Source organism: Scatophagus argus, chromosome 15 (assembly GCF_020382885.2).
Source record: "Scatophagus argus isolate fScaArg1 chromosome 15, fScaArg1.pri, whole genome shotgun sequence".
Classification (NCBI taxonomy): Eukaryota; Metazoa; Chordata; class Actinopteri; family Scatophagidae; genus Scatophagus; species Scatophagus argus.
Genome location: NC_058507.1, coordinates 15,743,058 through 15,759,311, shown reverse-complemented (window position 1 = coordinate 15,759,311; position 16,254 = coordinate 15,743,058). Strand labels below are relative to the sequence as shown.

At 42.5% G+C, this 16,254-nt stretch overlaps 1 protein-coding gene across 5 annotated transcripts in view; it reads right to left on the bottom strand.

The window, feature by feature from the left end:
* Window positions 1-16,254, bottom strand: part of ralgapa2 (Ral GTPase activating protein catalytic subunit alpha 2) — an 85,420-nt gene that overhangs the window by 30,445 nt on the left and 38,721 nt on the right. For all 5 annotated transcript variants that reach the window (XM_046413864.1, XM_046413860.1, XM_046413862.1 and 2 more), the window contains 12 exons: window positions 14,356-14,484; window positions 13,146-13,274; window positions 12,865-12,923; window positions 12,477-12,585; window positions 10,649-10,759; window positions 9,408-9,476; window positions 9,000-9,137; window positions 5,890-6,067; window positions 3,644-4,472; window positions 2,684-2,755; window positions 1,850-1,973; window positions 1,577-1,732 (listed from right to left, as the gene is read on the bottom strand). In XM_046413864.1, the coding sequence (XP_046269820.1) occupies window positions 1,577-1,732; window positions 1,850-1,973; window positions 2,684-2,755; window positions 3,644-4,472; window positions 5,890-6,067; window positions 9,000-9,137; window positions 9,408-9,476; window positions 10,649-10,759; window positions 12,477-12,585; window positions 12,865-12,923; window positions 13,146-13,274; window positions 14,356-14,484 (2,103 nt within the window). The remainder of the gene's footprint in view (window positions 1-1,576; window positions 1,733-1,849; window positions 1,974-2,683; window positions 2,756-3,643; window positions 4,473-5,889; window positions 6,068-8,999; window positions 9,138-9,407; window positions 9,477-10,648; window positions 10,760-12,476; window positions 12,586-12,864; window positions 12,924-13,145; window positions 13,275-14,355; window positions 14,485-16,254) is intronic.

Below are 16,254 nucleotides of genomic sequence, written 5' to 3'. Positions count from 1 at the left end.
TATTTACTTCCTCGTTAATCACATCCAAATGTTTGAGACTTCTTTAATAAAATGTGATTCAAGTCAAAGGCTCTTGTCCAATTAGCCCTCTTTGACCTCCCACCCAGCAAATGGGCTTCACACACATAGAGACAGCAGACCAGAGGACTGCAGAACACAAGGAGTTCCCTATAAAAACAACCTGCGGCACCCAGTTAAGCTTTGGTGCCTGGGGGTGAATGTGATAGCTAAGGCACCCGTCAATCTCCCTCTCTTTCACAGACACACACACACACGGTCTACATGGCCTGACCCCAACCCTGCAGGTCGCTTCGATAACCGCATTACTGAAGCCAGCTGCTGCTGCAGCCTGCACTGCCTAAAACCCACAATTGGATTGAGGAATTCATGGTTTTCCCTCTTTTCCCCTCTTCCCTCTTTTGTAGCCAACCCCCGCCCCCGAATCGTCTTCAAACAGGCAATCTGCCCAGCAAGAGCTCCCCCATCCATCGTTCTCCCACAGTATGCTTCTATGGTTACAGGCAGTAAAGTGGGTGACTGCAGGACTAAAAGTGTTATTTTTAAATTGACAGGGAAGCCCAGTTCTCATTCCAACCCTCCCATCTTTCTGAAGCATCCGTGCATGCAGCCAGCCTGCCTAATTTCTGTTCGGCCTGTGGCTGATGTGGAGATCTGTGCAAGGTGAGCATCAGCAATTATAGTTCCCAACAAAATGAATAGAAGTGGAGTGGCAGCACACTCCTTTCTGGGCATGATCGCCCCTCCAGCGCCTCACTCTGGCGAACCATAGTCAAAATCTTTACAAACTAATTTTTGAAGTCACTAAGTACAGGTTCAAGACGGGTTTAGAATAGGTAGGGGGTTATTTGTGAAACCGAGAGGGGGGAGATCTGTGGTTGACTGGGGGGGGGGGGGGGGTGGATATGAGAAGAGCCTGATGAATTTCCCTTCACAGCGGGGCACTGCATGAGAAGATTGGCAGCACGGGCAGGAGCCTTGCGGCTCATTTCTTCGTGCTAACTGGTACTGGTGCACTACAGCTCAGAATCCCACTGCAGAACCCAATCGATCGCTCCTGTGGCGGCAGCAGGAATTGGATAAAAGGATCCTGCCGGCATCCGGCAGGCGCCTGCCCTAGCAGGGAGAGCTAATGGCTGAATCCAGGCCCTGGTCACAGCACACAGGGAGGGGGGCAGGGGCTAGCAGAATCATACTCATTACCGCAGCGGCACATGCCCTCTCTTCACTCACGCGCCTGCAACTCTCTACTCCTCAGGCCTGCTTGGCTGGGGTCACTAATCAATGCCCGCACTCTGAAGTCACACCTCCTGAACACAGCTTAACACGGAGCTGAAGGCTACAACAACATACTGCTATGGTCAGGCAGAACTGTGTAGCCATTTCACTGCAAAATTCAAACTGGCACGGTAGAATTGTGTCTTTTTTTTTTTTAATACTCGACTTGACGTGCAATTCAAAACTACATACTATGGCAATGGAAAGGTCAAAGACAGGCAGGAAAACACCTCCATAACACAGATTAAAAACATTCATTGACTCATGCAACACTTTTTACCTTTTTGGTGATGCAGTCATCAGAATCAGATGGCATACGAGTAGATACGTGGAAGATGGCCTCCACGGTGGAGGTAGCATAGTAAGGAGCTGTTAGGCCTGTGCTGCCATTCCTCTGGAGGCCACCCATAAAGCCACAGTGTGTGGCCAAGTCCACCTAAGGGATACACGTACAGTTTAGAGTTTTCTGAACAGGCATGTACATTGGTGTGTGTTAATTTCGGTTGTATCTATGGATACAGGGGCGTTTATTTGAGGGTGTGGTTGTCTGCACCTCCCATCCCAGTCCAGACACAAAGTCTTCATAGGCCTGACTGCCTGCACTGTTTGACAAGATGGAGCACTTGTCCTCTTGGCCCTCTCCAATGTAGAAGACAGCAATCTTGTGCGTCTCTCGACTAAAAAACAAAACATATCGTAGCCATTATTAAAAGAACAGCAACACAGTGGCCAATTTTGTAAATGCAACAGAACTTGAAAAGCTTCTCACTACTCAAGCCACTTCAGATGTAAATGCTTTGAAATGTGAATGCAATGAATTAAAAGACTCGAGCTGTTAAATAAAATCAGGAAGAGAATGTGAAAAAAAAAAACCCCAACAAGTTTGTCAGGAAAATTTTTCCATTATCTCTCCAGCTCTGACATGATTTAAAAAAAGAATGACTGCCCTCACCCCACACGCCCACCCCAAACACCCTCTCTCCTTTCCCTGTTGCCATGGCAGTACATCATCCTGGGGTAGATTTAGGACACTTTGCATGCTTGTGCACAGGTTGCCCGACCAAGTCAGGCAATCTGGGAGAAAGAAGCCCGATCCTGAGGGACGTCTTTAATAAGCTCCTGTCATTAGCAATGTGTGGAGTACTTATTGATTGGCCTAAGAGAGACAGAGTAAAGCAGCAATACTGACAGTGGGGGACTCTAGGCGCAGGGATTGGCAAGAGATAGTACAACTTAGTAAAATCATGGCAAAGGAAGGGAGTGACAGGGCAATATGATGCTGCTTTAAGCGACAGTCCGACTTCTAACCAGTGTTAACTTCACTTATGTATGACTTATTATGCAGAACACCACATGAAATACAATTCCAGAAGTTAAAAGGCATTACCACTGCCTGGAATCCAAGTTTTTCAGTTCCCTTAAGAGTTTGGAGTTTTTCTTCAACAAATGGAAACTTTTCCTGTTAAAGAACAACAATCTTGATTAGACATGATATGTTTTTTTAATTCTCTTCATGAAATACAATTCAGGAAACCATGTTATAGTGGCAACAACAGTCACTTAAAAATGTGGTTTAATCTACGCGCGAACAGTAAAAAAAAATGGTTTCATGCAAAGTTTTGTTTTGTGGTTTAGATTAGCAAAGGCACAGGTGCAAACAGCAATCTCCTACAAGCTGTGTGTATGTTGCACCATCTCCATTAAGAGGTGTAAGCTTTTAATTTACGGGGAAGCAAAGATGTGGCTGTGCAAGGTAGACCTCAGTGAAAACAGCTGGGCACTTTTACCCTGTGGAGAGGAGATTAAGACACCGCAGACTCCAGTGTGATTTAAAATTTGCTCTTTCTCTCTTTGAGTAACAAGCCAACTGCTGAGTTACTTTGAGGATAAAGGAAGTAACTTGGTTTCAAACATTGTAGATTGCCAAGGTTTTTATCCGTCAAACTGACTACATTTAGAAAGTGTTTTGGAGAATAAATGACTCAGAAACAGAAAACCATATGACTTTTAACAACTTCCTTTTCCTCCATTTGTTTGTGTTTTCTTTTTGATTTTGACATCCGGCGCCGCTATGAACGGACGCCTGCCAGGATTGCTCCTTTCTTTGTGTTTGTTTTTGTTAATGTATATACTATATACTCTGTTATTTTTTTTTTTATAGTACTCTGTTATTTTTGCATATATTATTATATTTTGTGAGGAAATTACTTTCTACTTTTGTATGCTTCTTTGTATTGCAACCCTGGCACTACAATTTCCTGTGGGATCAATAAAGTTCCTATCTTATCATCTTTGGTATAGTGCAAACCACATCAATGCTTGTAGCCAACTTGTGTTGGTAGGGTACCTGCGGTCCCAAGAGTTCATGCCAAGGTCATTAAGCAGCAGCCGACAGAAGTAGAAAGGGGCTTTTGGTTCCTGTTGCGAGGGTTCCCTCTGGCAAGTGGCCCGAAAGCTTACATCAGCATCCCACCTCCTCACTTGCTCCTTCTCCTGCTGAGTCTGACGCAGAATGGCCTGCAGGATAGCGTTCTCTTGTTCTAGGTTCATGCCAAGGGGTGATGGTGCTGGCTGGTTGAGCTTGAGTTGTGGCTGGGGGAGGCATTCTGGGCTGCACTGGCCCAGGTCCTCCAAAAGCTTATCCAGAATATCTACCTCTTCCTCCTCACAGCAGTCAGAGAGTGAGTCTGAGACTGAGGAATGATTCTTGTACAGTCCCTTTGTTGGAGAATTGGGCTGGTTTTGGATGTGAGCGACAGGAGTGGAAAGAGGGCTATCAACTGCATTAAAAACTCCTGCATCAACACAGTCTTCCTGGGTGGTGCAGTAGAGGATTGCGCCATCCCATGAGTATTTGCCTGAGATGTCGCGGACAATGACACGCACTTGGGAGGAAGGTTGGGGGGGCTGTCCCACAGAGGGGGTCTCGGCGGGGATCTGCAGATAGGATACCAGTGTGCTATCATTGAAGACAAACAGCTGCAGGTTGGGGCTTTTGAAGACCTCAGAGGACAGCTCGGATGATTCCACATATGGGTTGTCGTGGTTCTCGCTCACTAGGCTATGTAGAAGTGCGGGACCACCACTCAGTGGATGATGGCCTAGATGGTTCACCAGGTGAGTCATGACCATCCGTGCTGTCAGGGGAATCAGTTCCAAGTTTCGGCGTCGCTTCTCTGGTGAAAGAATGAGGGCATGAGGATAAAAACACTGAGGCCATCTCTGAAGGAAAATACACATGAGAAGGTGTAACAGTGATCAATGGTAAAAGTTAGCGATGGGCTTAGACTAAAGCAGCACATGAGGCTACCTTTGATAATAGGTCCAATGCAGAACCATATTTCAAAAGGCCCACATTTGTGTGTAGACATGCTATCATCTCTGTTAGCTCTTTTTATACAAAGCCAAATCTCATTTATGATTACTAATAGGGGTACTTTATTCATTTCTCACAATAGCTTAGCCAGCACATCTCTAAGTAGGTAGCATCTAATCATGCGACAGACAACTTTGAAAAGCCCATTGAGTCTTCTTACAATGGACAAGCGCTGAGGCTGGCTGAGTGCTAATGAGAACCACTATCTTTACAAGCTGCGTAATAAGGCTCTACTTAGTGAATTGCATTTATGTAAATGCACAGGTTTTTGCTCCCAAGTGAAAGGCATGCCGTGCTCTATTCTGCAGTGATGTGGGAAAAACAAGAAGATGCACTCTTGCATTGTGACAGTGCTATCAATACCATCATCCCCCATCAAAGTGGAGAAAGCTCTTTAGAAAGCAGGCCAAGCTGCATTAGAGATGCGCTGGCCCTTTGATGTGACTTGATCAATATGAGGTGGGGGCATGAATATAACTAGGCCGGCACTCTTTGGTTTGCCCTTTTGATAGTGTTTTGTTATTTCTACTAAGACTCTGTGCAGCTGTGCACCAAAAAGCAGAAGTGTGGTGAAATTTTCCCGCAAAAGCTACTGTTAAAATTTTGTACATTGTTTCAGCAGACATATGGGCTGTGTATTTGAGCTCTAAGGACTTTTCACAAGTTGAGGATGTGAGGGAGAGAGAAGAATACATTGCCTAATGGAATCACAAGGTCACAAAAAAAGAGGAAAAAAAAAATCACATTTTTATCGAGACCCCATAATGGGCCTTCTCTCTATGGCTGAGTACTAATGTGAACATTCCAGTCCCTGTGATGGCTGATTTCCTTTTCATACTTTTAATAAGATATTGACATTTAATGGAGAGGCTGCAAATGGATGGGCTACTTTGAGTTTGCTTTTCCCTGTAATATTTCCTTTTTTGAGGGAGGAATAAGTTTCTGTGGTCTGTACTGTACAGCATAGAGCTAAAATGAAGTAGTGAGATTAGAAATATCAGGTGGTAATAAGCTATGATGTGGCAGCTGAAAGCCATCAATAAGTGCCCCTTTTTACTCTCTCACTCATGTCTATCCATACATACAGACACAAGCACACATACAGTGTACTCAATGAATCCAGCACCATCATTTTAGGTGCCAGCACAGTAAATTCTATAACACAGCAGATTATCAAACATGGCTAAAAAGGGGAACAGGGATGTTTTTATTATTACCCTCAGCTACGGTCAGCAGGTTGCCGAAGTCAGAGGTGGTTGTTTGGGTGAGTGGTGGCTCACAACTCTTAACCTGACCCAACATGAGGTCATAGTCAGTGGACAAGTCTGACAGGCTGAGGAGGTAGTGGCTCTGTTGAGTTTGCAGGTTGGAGCTGGACACACAGCAGTGCAGGACCTACAAAACAGCAGAAAAAGGGAAGGACTTAGTGATTATATCCAGATAAAGGTGGGGGGGGGGGGTAGATTTTCTACAGTATGACATAGACCGGCACTTTGATGACTGATGTGTAAAGACAACGCCCTGTTAGACAAGGTGGTGTCTGGCGAGACGATGCAATGACACTCCTGCAGGTCTGCTCTTTAATGACATGATCCAGAAGCATATGAAAGGGGAATATATGGTCCATTTACATCATAAGGCGACAGAGGGGAGGAAGACAGAGAGAAAAAGGGTCTTTATTGCCACTAATCCATTTCTCCTGTGATGTGTGAGTGTATCGATCTACATAACAGATGGCAGAGCATCCGTTGGCAGGGCTAGATAAGGCGCACTGGGGCAGTTGATTACAGCCATTGGACAGGTTTACACTGTTTGATTTAATTAAGACTTTATCCTTGTGCTCAGCTCCCACAACAAACACGCACACTCAGTCACAGACACATGTACATATTCACAAACACACCTGTATACTGTATAATCTGAGTGGAGATTAGGTGCTGCATATGAGTGGGCAAAACATATGTCTAATGTATGTAAATGAGGGGGCCTCTCCTTCAGAGTAGAGCAACTTGGGTAGGGCCATGTAAAGGCTAATCCCATTCAGTACACACAGACACACACACACACACACACACACATGCTCAAACTTGGCTGAGAGACGCTCAGAGAGGCAGGCCAGCCCTGCCATCTGAAACAGTATTGTGTGGGGCAATGCAGACAGTATGTGGATGATTCTACTGAGCAGACCTCTGGGTGTATGGGGGGAGGGATTGAAGGCTTGATGCTGAAAAGGCCTGAACCAAACAGCTGCTATGCCAACGCTCCAAAGAGGTTCCTCTGTGAAGAGGAGGAGAGACAGAAAGGGAGGCGGGAAAACCCACAGCTGTGTCTGACAACTAAGTGACTACACTTCAAATAGCAACAGTTCCTTGAATGTAACGCACACTGAAACAAGCATACTGTAGTGTAGTGAGTGTAATGTCGTACGAATACGAGTATGTCTATGTACACAAGCCAATCAAATAATAAAAATGCATACAGAGATATACAGGTGTGCACATGCACAGATGTACCTATCCCCCAACCCCCACCCCACACACACCTACACCAATTTTTGGTACTTTACATAGACTTACATTCATTTCCTGGAGGCTTAACCACACCTAACCATAGCAATAAACATTACTTGCCTCATCCTCATCCATCTATCCTCAGCCTAACCTTGAAACAAGTCTTCAACATAATATTTCATGATTTACATTTTGTCCTCATAAGTAAGGCGGGTTCTCACAATGTGACTGTGTAAACAGATTTTTGCCCCCACAACTACTGGAATATGTGTCCATACACACACGCACACAAACGTGCACACACACAGAGGGGAGGTGCAGCTGGCTGCTGAGGCAGGCTGAGAGAGCAGATGGAGTAGTTTGAACAGATCTCTAACAAACCAATGAGGTCTATTGCCATGTTGCTTTTTAACACTGATCTGCATGCTGATGCATGCTTTCAACTCCAGATGAATAGCAGGACAACCTTTTCTGGCTACATGTATGGTGCTTGTGTTTGATGGCTTGGGACGGAGTAGACTGAAGCTTTTTTTTTTTAAATGTAAAGCTGTAATTAAAGGAAGGTGAAGCATAAAAAAATAAATGGACACTCTCTGTTACCATGCCATTGACACAGGCAACTGATGGAATAATAGGGAGAGGATTTCTATTAGGGAAGCTATTCTCTTGTGGGTACAGAGAATAATTAGCAGCCAATGTATCTGTGGAAATGTAAAGATTTTAGTCCTGATATTGCATGAATATTGTCACACCTCTTGATTGCTTAATATATTATTTCCAATGAAACCCAGAGGGCCCATGCCTTTTGTGTGTCGATAGACAACCAATCATCCCTAATAGTCTTTGCCTTCATAGCAGCTGCAGTGGCTCTCATATTAAGACATATTCCATTCAAATCTTCAGGACAAGCGTTTATAGCCTGAGCTTATCAAATGGACAAAGGGTCCTGTTTGAATAATTGGACCATTTCTTATCAGGGGTGACATCCTTACAAAGATCTGCCGTTGACCGCATCTGCCCAGACAGGAGGGAATGAATAATACCTCATTCATTTGTGCCTGAAGCTTGGCCCTCATCCTTGGGGTCAGACCATAAAATAAAGGGTTAGAGGGATAAATGCACAGAAATAGATTGAATACTGGAAATCTTGTCTTTTTCAAGTAAATGTAGTAGATGCTACGACAACGTAAGTTGTGAGAGTTCCTTACATATGATAAATGCCAACTACATGTGTAAGGTATGGCAGGTGCTTCTAATTTGTTGTGTCAATATAATGTTAAATGAGGCATAGTCATGAGGTCATGGTGAAGGTGAGTCTAATTAACATGGCAAGCCCATTTGGTGGGGTGGGGTGTGTGTGTGTGTGCGCGCGTGGTGGGGGGGGTGCATTAATGAATGAATGCATTATTTAGACATATGCCGATCAGCTTCACTTGCAACTCTGCTTTCCTATAGACCACCATTATAAAAAGAGAAAACTGTTGACAGGACAGCTTAAACTAGGTTTTAGATTCGTAAAATCCTCTGTGAGCCAGGAAAAGAGATAAGATAAGAACTTTATTGATCCCGCAGGAAATTGTTGAAAAAGCCAGGTAAAAATAACATCATCATGTTGTAAGACCAAGCGGGAACTCGTGGGCGGGGCCAGCGGGAGGAACACTACTGAACACATTCAGCAGACTGCATACCCAGGAAGTAAACCTGGAAGCTAGAAAACTTTTTTGGCATATGAGGTGAGCTATACTTATTGGACCGAATAGAAACCAACCACAACTTTCACCCTGTCCCACCTTCCAGCTGCCAGTGAGATTACCCACCCTGTAGATGTAGTCCAGCAGTGGGGCCTTGTAGGATGTGCGATCCTCCAGCAAAGGCATGGTGATGGGTTCCAGGAGCAAACTCAGGGGAACGGCCATGCACCAGTCCAACAGGCAGAGCAGCAGTGACACCATCAACTGATTAAGTGACAATGAAGGGACTTTTTCAGTTCAGTTATCCACCCTTAAAAAGATTCTAGAAAAGTAATACCGATATCGCACAAAGAGCAAAACAGTTGCAGAGAAACAACAATTAATGAGAGCTGCAAAGAGAGAAAATACAGAAAGAGAGAGGGCAGAACAGTAGAGACAACAGAAACATTCCTCTGCAACTGCACCATTCCAACATGACAGATGAAGGGCCTTCAGATCTCAGCCATTTCACGTCCCCTCCTTTCCAGCATGTACCTTTTTGTCTACTTCCACTGTTGAGTGCTCTGCGCTCGGCAACAAAAAGGCTATTGTGGCCACAAAGATCTGTGTGGGGACAAAACAAGGGGAAAGATAATTGGATGACACACTCCTATTCATCAGCTGAGTCAGGGCTGTGAGCAAAAATGGTTGTGATGCCACAGGATGTAGAGTATGTATATGCACAAGTAATAACTCATGTAAGACTTCCTGTAAAAGCTAATGAGCTGTGATGGGAATTTCTTATATCTCTTCTAATATGTTGACACAGGTCCCTAATGGCGTTTGACAATTTATAGCCCTTATTCCAAAAAAGTTGGAATGCTCTGTAAAACATGGGGGGGAAATCAACGATTTCAAATTTGTAATGTTCAAGAGAACATAGTATGAAGACAAGATGTTTAACATTCAAACTGATAAATTTTTTTTAGTAAATATAAAACCATTTTGAATTTGATGCACTCAGTAAGCATTTGGGAACACTTTTTGCTCGATATATGACTTGAAATGTGTGCAGAACGTATCTTGGAATGGTCCGAATGCTCCTTTTCCCTTTAGTCTGGTGGATAAGACGTCCATGATTTTCAAACACAATCTGAAATGTGGATTTGTCAAACTACAACACCCTATGCCACTTTCAGTCCATCTCAGATGAGCTTGGACACAGAAAAGTTAGGAGTTGTTTCCGTATGTTTTTGATATGGGTTTTGCTTTTGCTTGGCAAAGTCTTAACTTTCATTTACAGATTCAGCAACAAACTGTGTTTACTGTGTTTTTTTTGAAGAATCCATGCAGGGATGTCGTTTCAACAATTTTGTGCACTGAAAAATGTTCTTAAACTGTACAACAATTTGTCCATGGAGTTTTTCTCAAAGTTGTGAACCTTGGCCCATCCTTGTGTGTGAACGAGGAACGAGTCTTTCGAGGAAGCGCCCTTCATACCCAATCATGATACTATCACCAATTATCAATACGTTTAAGATCATTACCCCATGAATGTTCAAAATAGGTGATTTTTTTTTCCACAGTTTTTTTTATTTCCCCTGTCTCAACTTGTTAGAAGCATATTGGTGACATCAAATTCAGAATCAATGTGTATTTACAAAAAAGGTTTATCAGCTTGACCGTTAAATACCTTGTCTTGGTACTCTCATCAGTTGAATATAGGTCAAAAGAATTTTGCAAATCAATGCATTATTTTCTTAAAATTTACATTCTGCACAGCATGTGTGTGTTACCTCAATGATTTTCTTAGGCAGAGTGGGCTCCAACCTCTGCAGATGTTCCCAATGGGAGATGAGCAGCTGAAAAACGTCACAGGCTGCTTGAGCCACTGCTTTGTTCTCAAACTGGACAAACAAACAAGCAAGAAGACAAGTAAGGATCAACAATGCAAAGAATTTTGCTCCTTTTATAACAAGTAGTATTGACATAGAGAAAAACGTAACCAAAACAATGTTATAAAAATACAATAAAAAGCATAAAAATAAAAGTGATTTGCCTGTTAAAAAACACAAAAATAAACAATGCTGTAGCTCACACTGCTCACCATCAGAACAGATTCAAACGATCGTAACAAACAGAATTTAAGTCGAAATTACATATGTACAATACGTCTTGAGGCATTCATTTGTCCCAGTTCTCAAACATCAGTGTTATCAAATTTATCTTTCACACTTCCAGTAACACTTCCATCATTTGTTCTATACATTTCCTTTCTTGGATGTCTGTCATCTAAGTACCGGAATTCTAAAAGGTCAGATTGATGAGTTGGGCGAAAAAGTTCAGGCACACACTGTGACAAAATTTTGAGTAATTTCTCTTAAATTTAATCTTTCGCTTACTGTGCATATAATCAGCATAATTTCATTTCCACTCCAAACCATGGCTCATTTTCTCCAGCCTCATCGGAGTAGAGAATTGAGCTGTTGACAATTTTCTTTCAAATGTGGATTTCTTCAGTGATTTGAAATTCTTTGTGGAGAAATAGAATTTCCCATTTCTTCCAGCTGAATGCCTCTCAACATGTAACAAGAGCAGACAATGTGGGGAGTGCAGAAATGGCCAAACACAAAAAGGGGCCCTGAGAGTTCAGCACCTGCTTTTAGAAAAGAGACTCTCAGTGCCACTCTTCCCCCCAGATCCCCTACCCAGCCTATACCCTCTATTTTGGGGCTGGCTGAGTCTGTGTGTCAAGTTGTACAGGGGAGTGATTACTGCTCCATTAGAGAAGGAGGGGGGTGGGGGGGGGTGAGGGGGCTGCTCGAGCAGGAAGCTGGGAGATGTAGCTGCTTAAATTGGCCCACATCTACTGAGAGTGAACAGCCTGGAAATTACGCCACCACCCCAAACCCTTTTCCATGGGAAAAAAAAACTCCAGCCTCCGCTGGTTCTCCGCATCTCTTCACTCAGGTAGGAAAAAAAAGGATTCTTCCAAAATACACCCATGAGTCACATCACTGGACATGTTTTATTCTCACCCATTCTCTCCACTCACTATGTTGAAATTGTTCTGCAGTCCTTTTATGTGATCAACTGTCATTTTTGAGTTAAACACCATAGGTTTTGTGGGATAAAACAAAAAATAAGAGGATGATAAAATTCAGGATTCGTCCAACAATTTGTTTGAAAACACCGTGGCTAAAAGTCATGTATTTGAGTCAGAATATGCTATGCGGTTATATTTTCTTAATCAGACTGTACAGATAATTTAGCAGTAAGGTTATCATGATACCAGAATTTTAAACTTCTATGCAATACTAGCATTAAAAAAATGAAACTTCATAGCCCTTTCAATAACATGGAAAAAAAATCCTAATCACACTGAGCTGATACAGAAAAGGTCACATACCAGCACATCTTTAATAATATTAATATCTGCACAGCCTTCAACAGAAAATCTGATTGCAGGTGTGTTTTATTAATTTTTTTTTTGATACTTTGGTTTTAAACACCTGGTAGCAATAAAGTATTGAACTATCAATACCTTTGACAAGCTTGTGTGGCAGATATGATGCCACATATGCATTTACAATGCGATGAAACTCGCCTCAGAGGATCACTGACCTTTAGTGTTACTCCCAGAACACTGATGGCATCTTTAACCTGGTTGTGGATGTTCTTTTGCATCAACTCCTCACACACCCACAGACCCAGACTGCACACAGCAATGCACCTGAATGACAGAAGTTATTATGGTTACATTTAACAACAATACAGAGTTTGAACTTCACAAAACATTTTCAGGAAACTATTCTACAATAAAACTTAAGGACCACATTTCTGGCAAACAGTCTCTAAAAGCATTTTTTTACGATGGTTAGTAAAGGCTCTGAATCCACTGTTTTTGAATTTTTTATTACACATACATGTGCATACATATTCACATCAAGACAATAAAATAAGTAAAAAATGTAACATTGAAAATAAGCATCACTAGTACTGCCATCCATACCTGGCCCCTTCACAGTGCTCCTTTGTTGCTGTCTCTAGCAGGATGCTGACCAGATAGTCCTGAACAGCAAAGACAACATGCCAAGTTCACTTCATAATCTATATGAATCTATCGATCTATCCCATTCACTTCATTTAATATTTGTTAAAATCTGATAGCATCTGGACTTGGAAATCAGACTGACACATTCTTAAGACCTCAAGTTCACATTTGAGGACAATTTTATAAAGTGCTTAAACATGGTACTTGCACATGCAAGGTGGTACATGTTGACTATTTACCTTGATATCCTCATTGCCCACAACAATGTCATCAGAACCAGGCACACGCTGTAGCACAGGAATCTGGAGGTAAAGGTTGGGGAAACACACGAGGGAGCCCAGAATTGTCTGAGCCTCCATCCTCGGAGCCTGGCGGAGATGATGAGGACAAAACAACAAAAAACATCATGCTATCATTAACTCCTGAAAGCTACATGAAAACAACCCAGTTCCAGGAAACAGGAAGGTCGCTATCTGGGGAAAAAGGATTGGAGGGATCCAGCAGGATTAATTGGGTATTTATTCATGATTCTGCTGATGTTCAGCAGAATCTCCTGACACATGGTAGGCGTTGGGCAATAAAATGACTGATTTAATTCGCAATGGATTCAGCTCTATAGCACACTGCACATCCCATTGCACCTGTTGAACCACTGTTACCCTGAAAACAGATAATAAAAGAGAAATGATCTGGCAATCAAAGCAGTAAGGAACTACACATGGTCAAACAAGTGTCCCTGTAAACAGTTCTTGACATCTTGACAACACACTTTAGAGAAGTAAGAAGACAGTCAGCACTGACTTGCCTGTGTCTACGTTTAAATCTGTGCACAATCGCATTAAGTTAAGAGGGAGTCTGTCAACATTATTTCAATTTATTGTTCCAAATCCAGCCTCAGTTATGCAAAATGTTTGCATTACAGGCCTGGGGTCATGTGACTGAAGGAACATCAGTAGGCTATTCCAAAAGAATGTGTACAAAACTCCTCTGTTTTATTCATAGGAACTACTAAAAGCACAACATGAAACTGAATAATGGAGGAATAATCATGAACTGTGCAACAAGATCGAGCAACGACCCTGTGTGGTTTTAATTTCAGTTACAGTGGCACAGTCTTAGATTCAAGGACAATGAAACAAATACGATGCTACATTTTCCCACACGTGAAGACTGCATTCACAATTTTCTTGCAACAATAACAAATAAGTTCTAGTGCTCTTAGTAGAATTCACAAAAGACTTAGATTTTCAAAGTCAGACAGCTGCAAAACCTGAGACAATAATTACAGGTATGAGGAGGAAGTTTTTTTTAAGTATTTTTGCATACAAATTCAGTGGACACTTTTAAATATGTGTGACATTTAACCACATGTTCTAGTTTTGGAAAACATAATAATACATTGAAGAGCACAACACAATAAATCTGAAAAATGAAAAGGGGTGCGTGTACCTCTGAGGAGACAGAGCTGAGAACAGAGGCTGCAGCAGTGATGAAATCTCCAACAAGCAGGGTGAAGCCCGGCAGGCCGAGGAAGAAGAAACGAGGAGAGCAGGAACGGATGATGGTGTTCAAAACATCCTGATGACCAGCATACATGCACACACACACACACACACACAGTGTTAATAGAAAGCAAACAGTAATTTCCACCTTGAAATCTGACTTGACTTGATACAGGAATAAATATCTATTATCTATCAGAACCAAAACTGAGTATCTTCTACAGTTAGATGGGATTCCTGTATTCGGTATGAGCACAGGGTCTCATTAGTGTGTGTGTGGAGGGAAGCAGAAGTATTTCGTAAATGGGCCACCATGTGAAATACATGGCAGGGAGAAAGCTTTTTTCCTACAATAGGTAGGCTAAGCATTTTAACAGTGCTGAGAAGAGTAAGGCACTCAGCTGTACGTGTCACTAAAGGACAGGAAAAAAACGAGGTGGGAAAGAAAGACAGAGAGGCAGCAGATGGATTGTTCACAGAGGATAAGAGGGAGAACAAAAGACCCCAACTTTCGTGAGCCACGTTTACATACACACACAAGCAAACCTGTAATTAAAGCTAGAGACAAGTATTGTTTTGCAGAGGTACAGGCGGCTCAGTGGCAGATGGGTGCTCTTTCAACACTGACATATGCTGTACTGCAGAGGGCTCTGCACAAACTGCTCAAGTATGTACAGTGTAATGCCATGGTAGAAAAAACCATAAAAAGCTGTTAACAGGTTTCCATGTTTTATTTAGGTGGTAAAGCAGCAACGAGATCGATTCATTCATTCTTCACTGACAGATTGTTCGTGGAAATAAAAAAACCATACTGGTATGAGAATGCAGCATCTCAGCAAGGCAGAATCATTGTTCTGTCTCTTATCTGAGACATGCGCGTGTATATTTGTGTACAAAGGCAAGGTCCAGGCTAGAAACACCTGCTTTCTTGGCCATAAACTTGTGTAAATCGGACAGTTCAAACATGAGCTTGTTTCTAGCTAAACCGAGGCACCTTGGCAAACACACATGCACACTATTTCTCCCTGTGTCTCTCTCAATGACATAAATCGCCTGAAGCTTTGGTAAACAGGGAATGCAGGCGAACAAAAGGAGAACAGAATAAACACGCGGAGACTCTAAGCAGGAAGTCAAACCAACATGATGCACTGCATGTAGAAAATTGGTGGGAAGAGCTTTAGGATTGAGAGCCCATTTTACCCTCATTTTGTTGGTAATTGACCTCTGAAGCATAATGTGCACTGCAGTCAGAGGTAATTAGCATGCAACAAACTGTTGCTTGATTGCCTGAAATGAGCATTTTAGAGGAGACCACAAATGTAGAATGCAAAGTGTTTTCTATTGTATGTGTAAGTACAGGGAACCTGATTTGAGGTGTGTATATAGAAATGGGAATTTTGGAACACACACTGGCAGTAGGAATGGCCTCTGAATCAACAAAAGGTGCATTAACGTAACTCTGAATAGGGCCACCTCAGGCCTTTTCATTTGGCCTCATCTCCAGGAAAGCACACGCTGTCCACCTGCCGCCCCCCAGGGTGACAGGGTTCAGTTCGGTATTACATCACTCCACACAACATCGGAAAATGTCTGTCTTGTTTGAGAAACATGGATGTTTCCAGTTTAGTATGGGTTGGATTTCCTCTTGCAAACACCATTATCATCAATGTGAATATCTGGGGTTTTCCCTTCACAAGCTGCTGGGATGTAACCCACCTGCAAAATAACCGTGAGGTAAGGTTAAATCAACAGCCATGTTTAGGGTCAACTGCCACATAAAATAAATAAATAATACAAGAGCTCTCTTTTTGGATTGGCAAGATGAATCAGTTAAGGAGGAACTAGT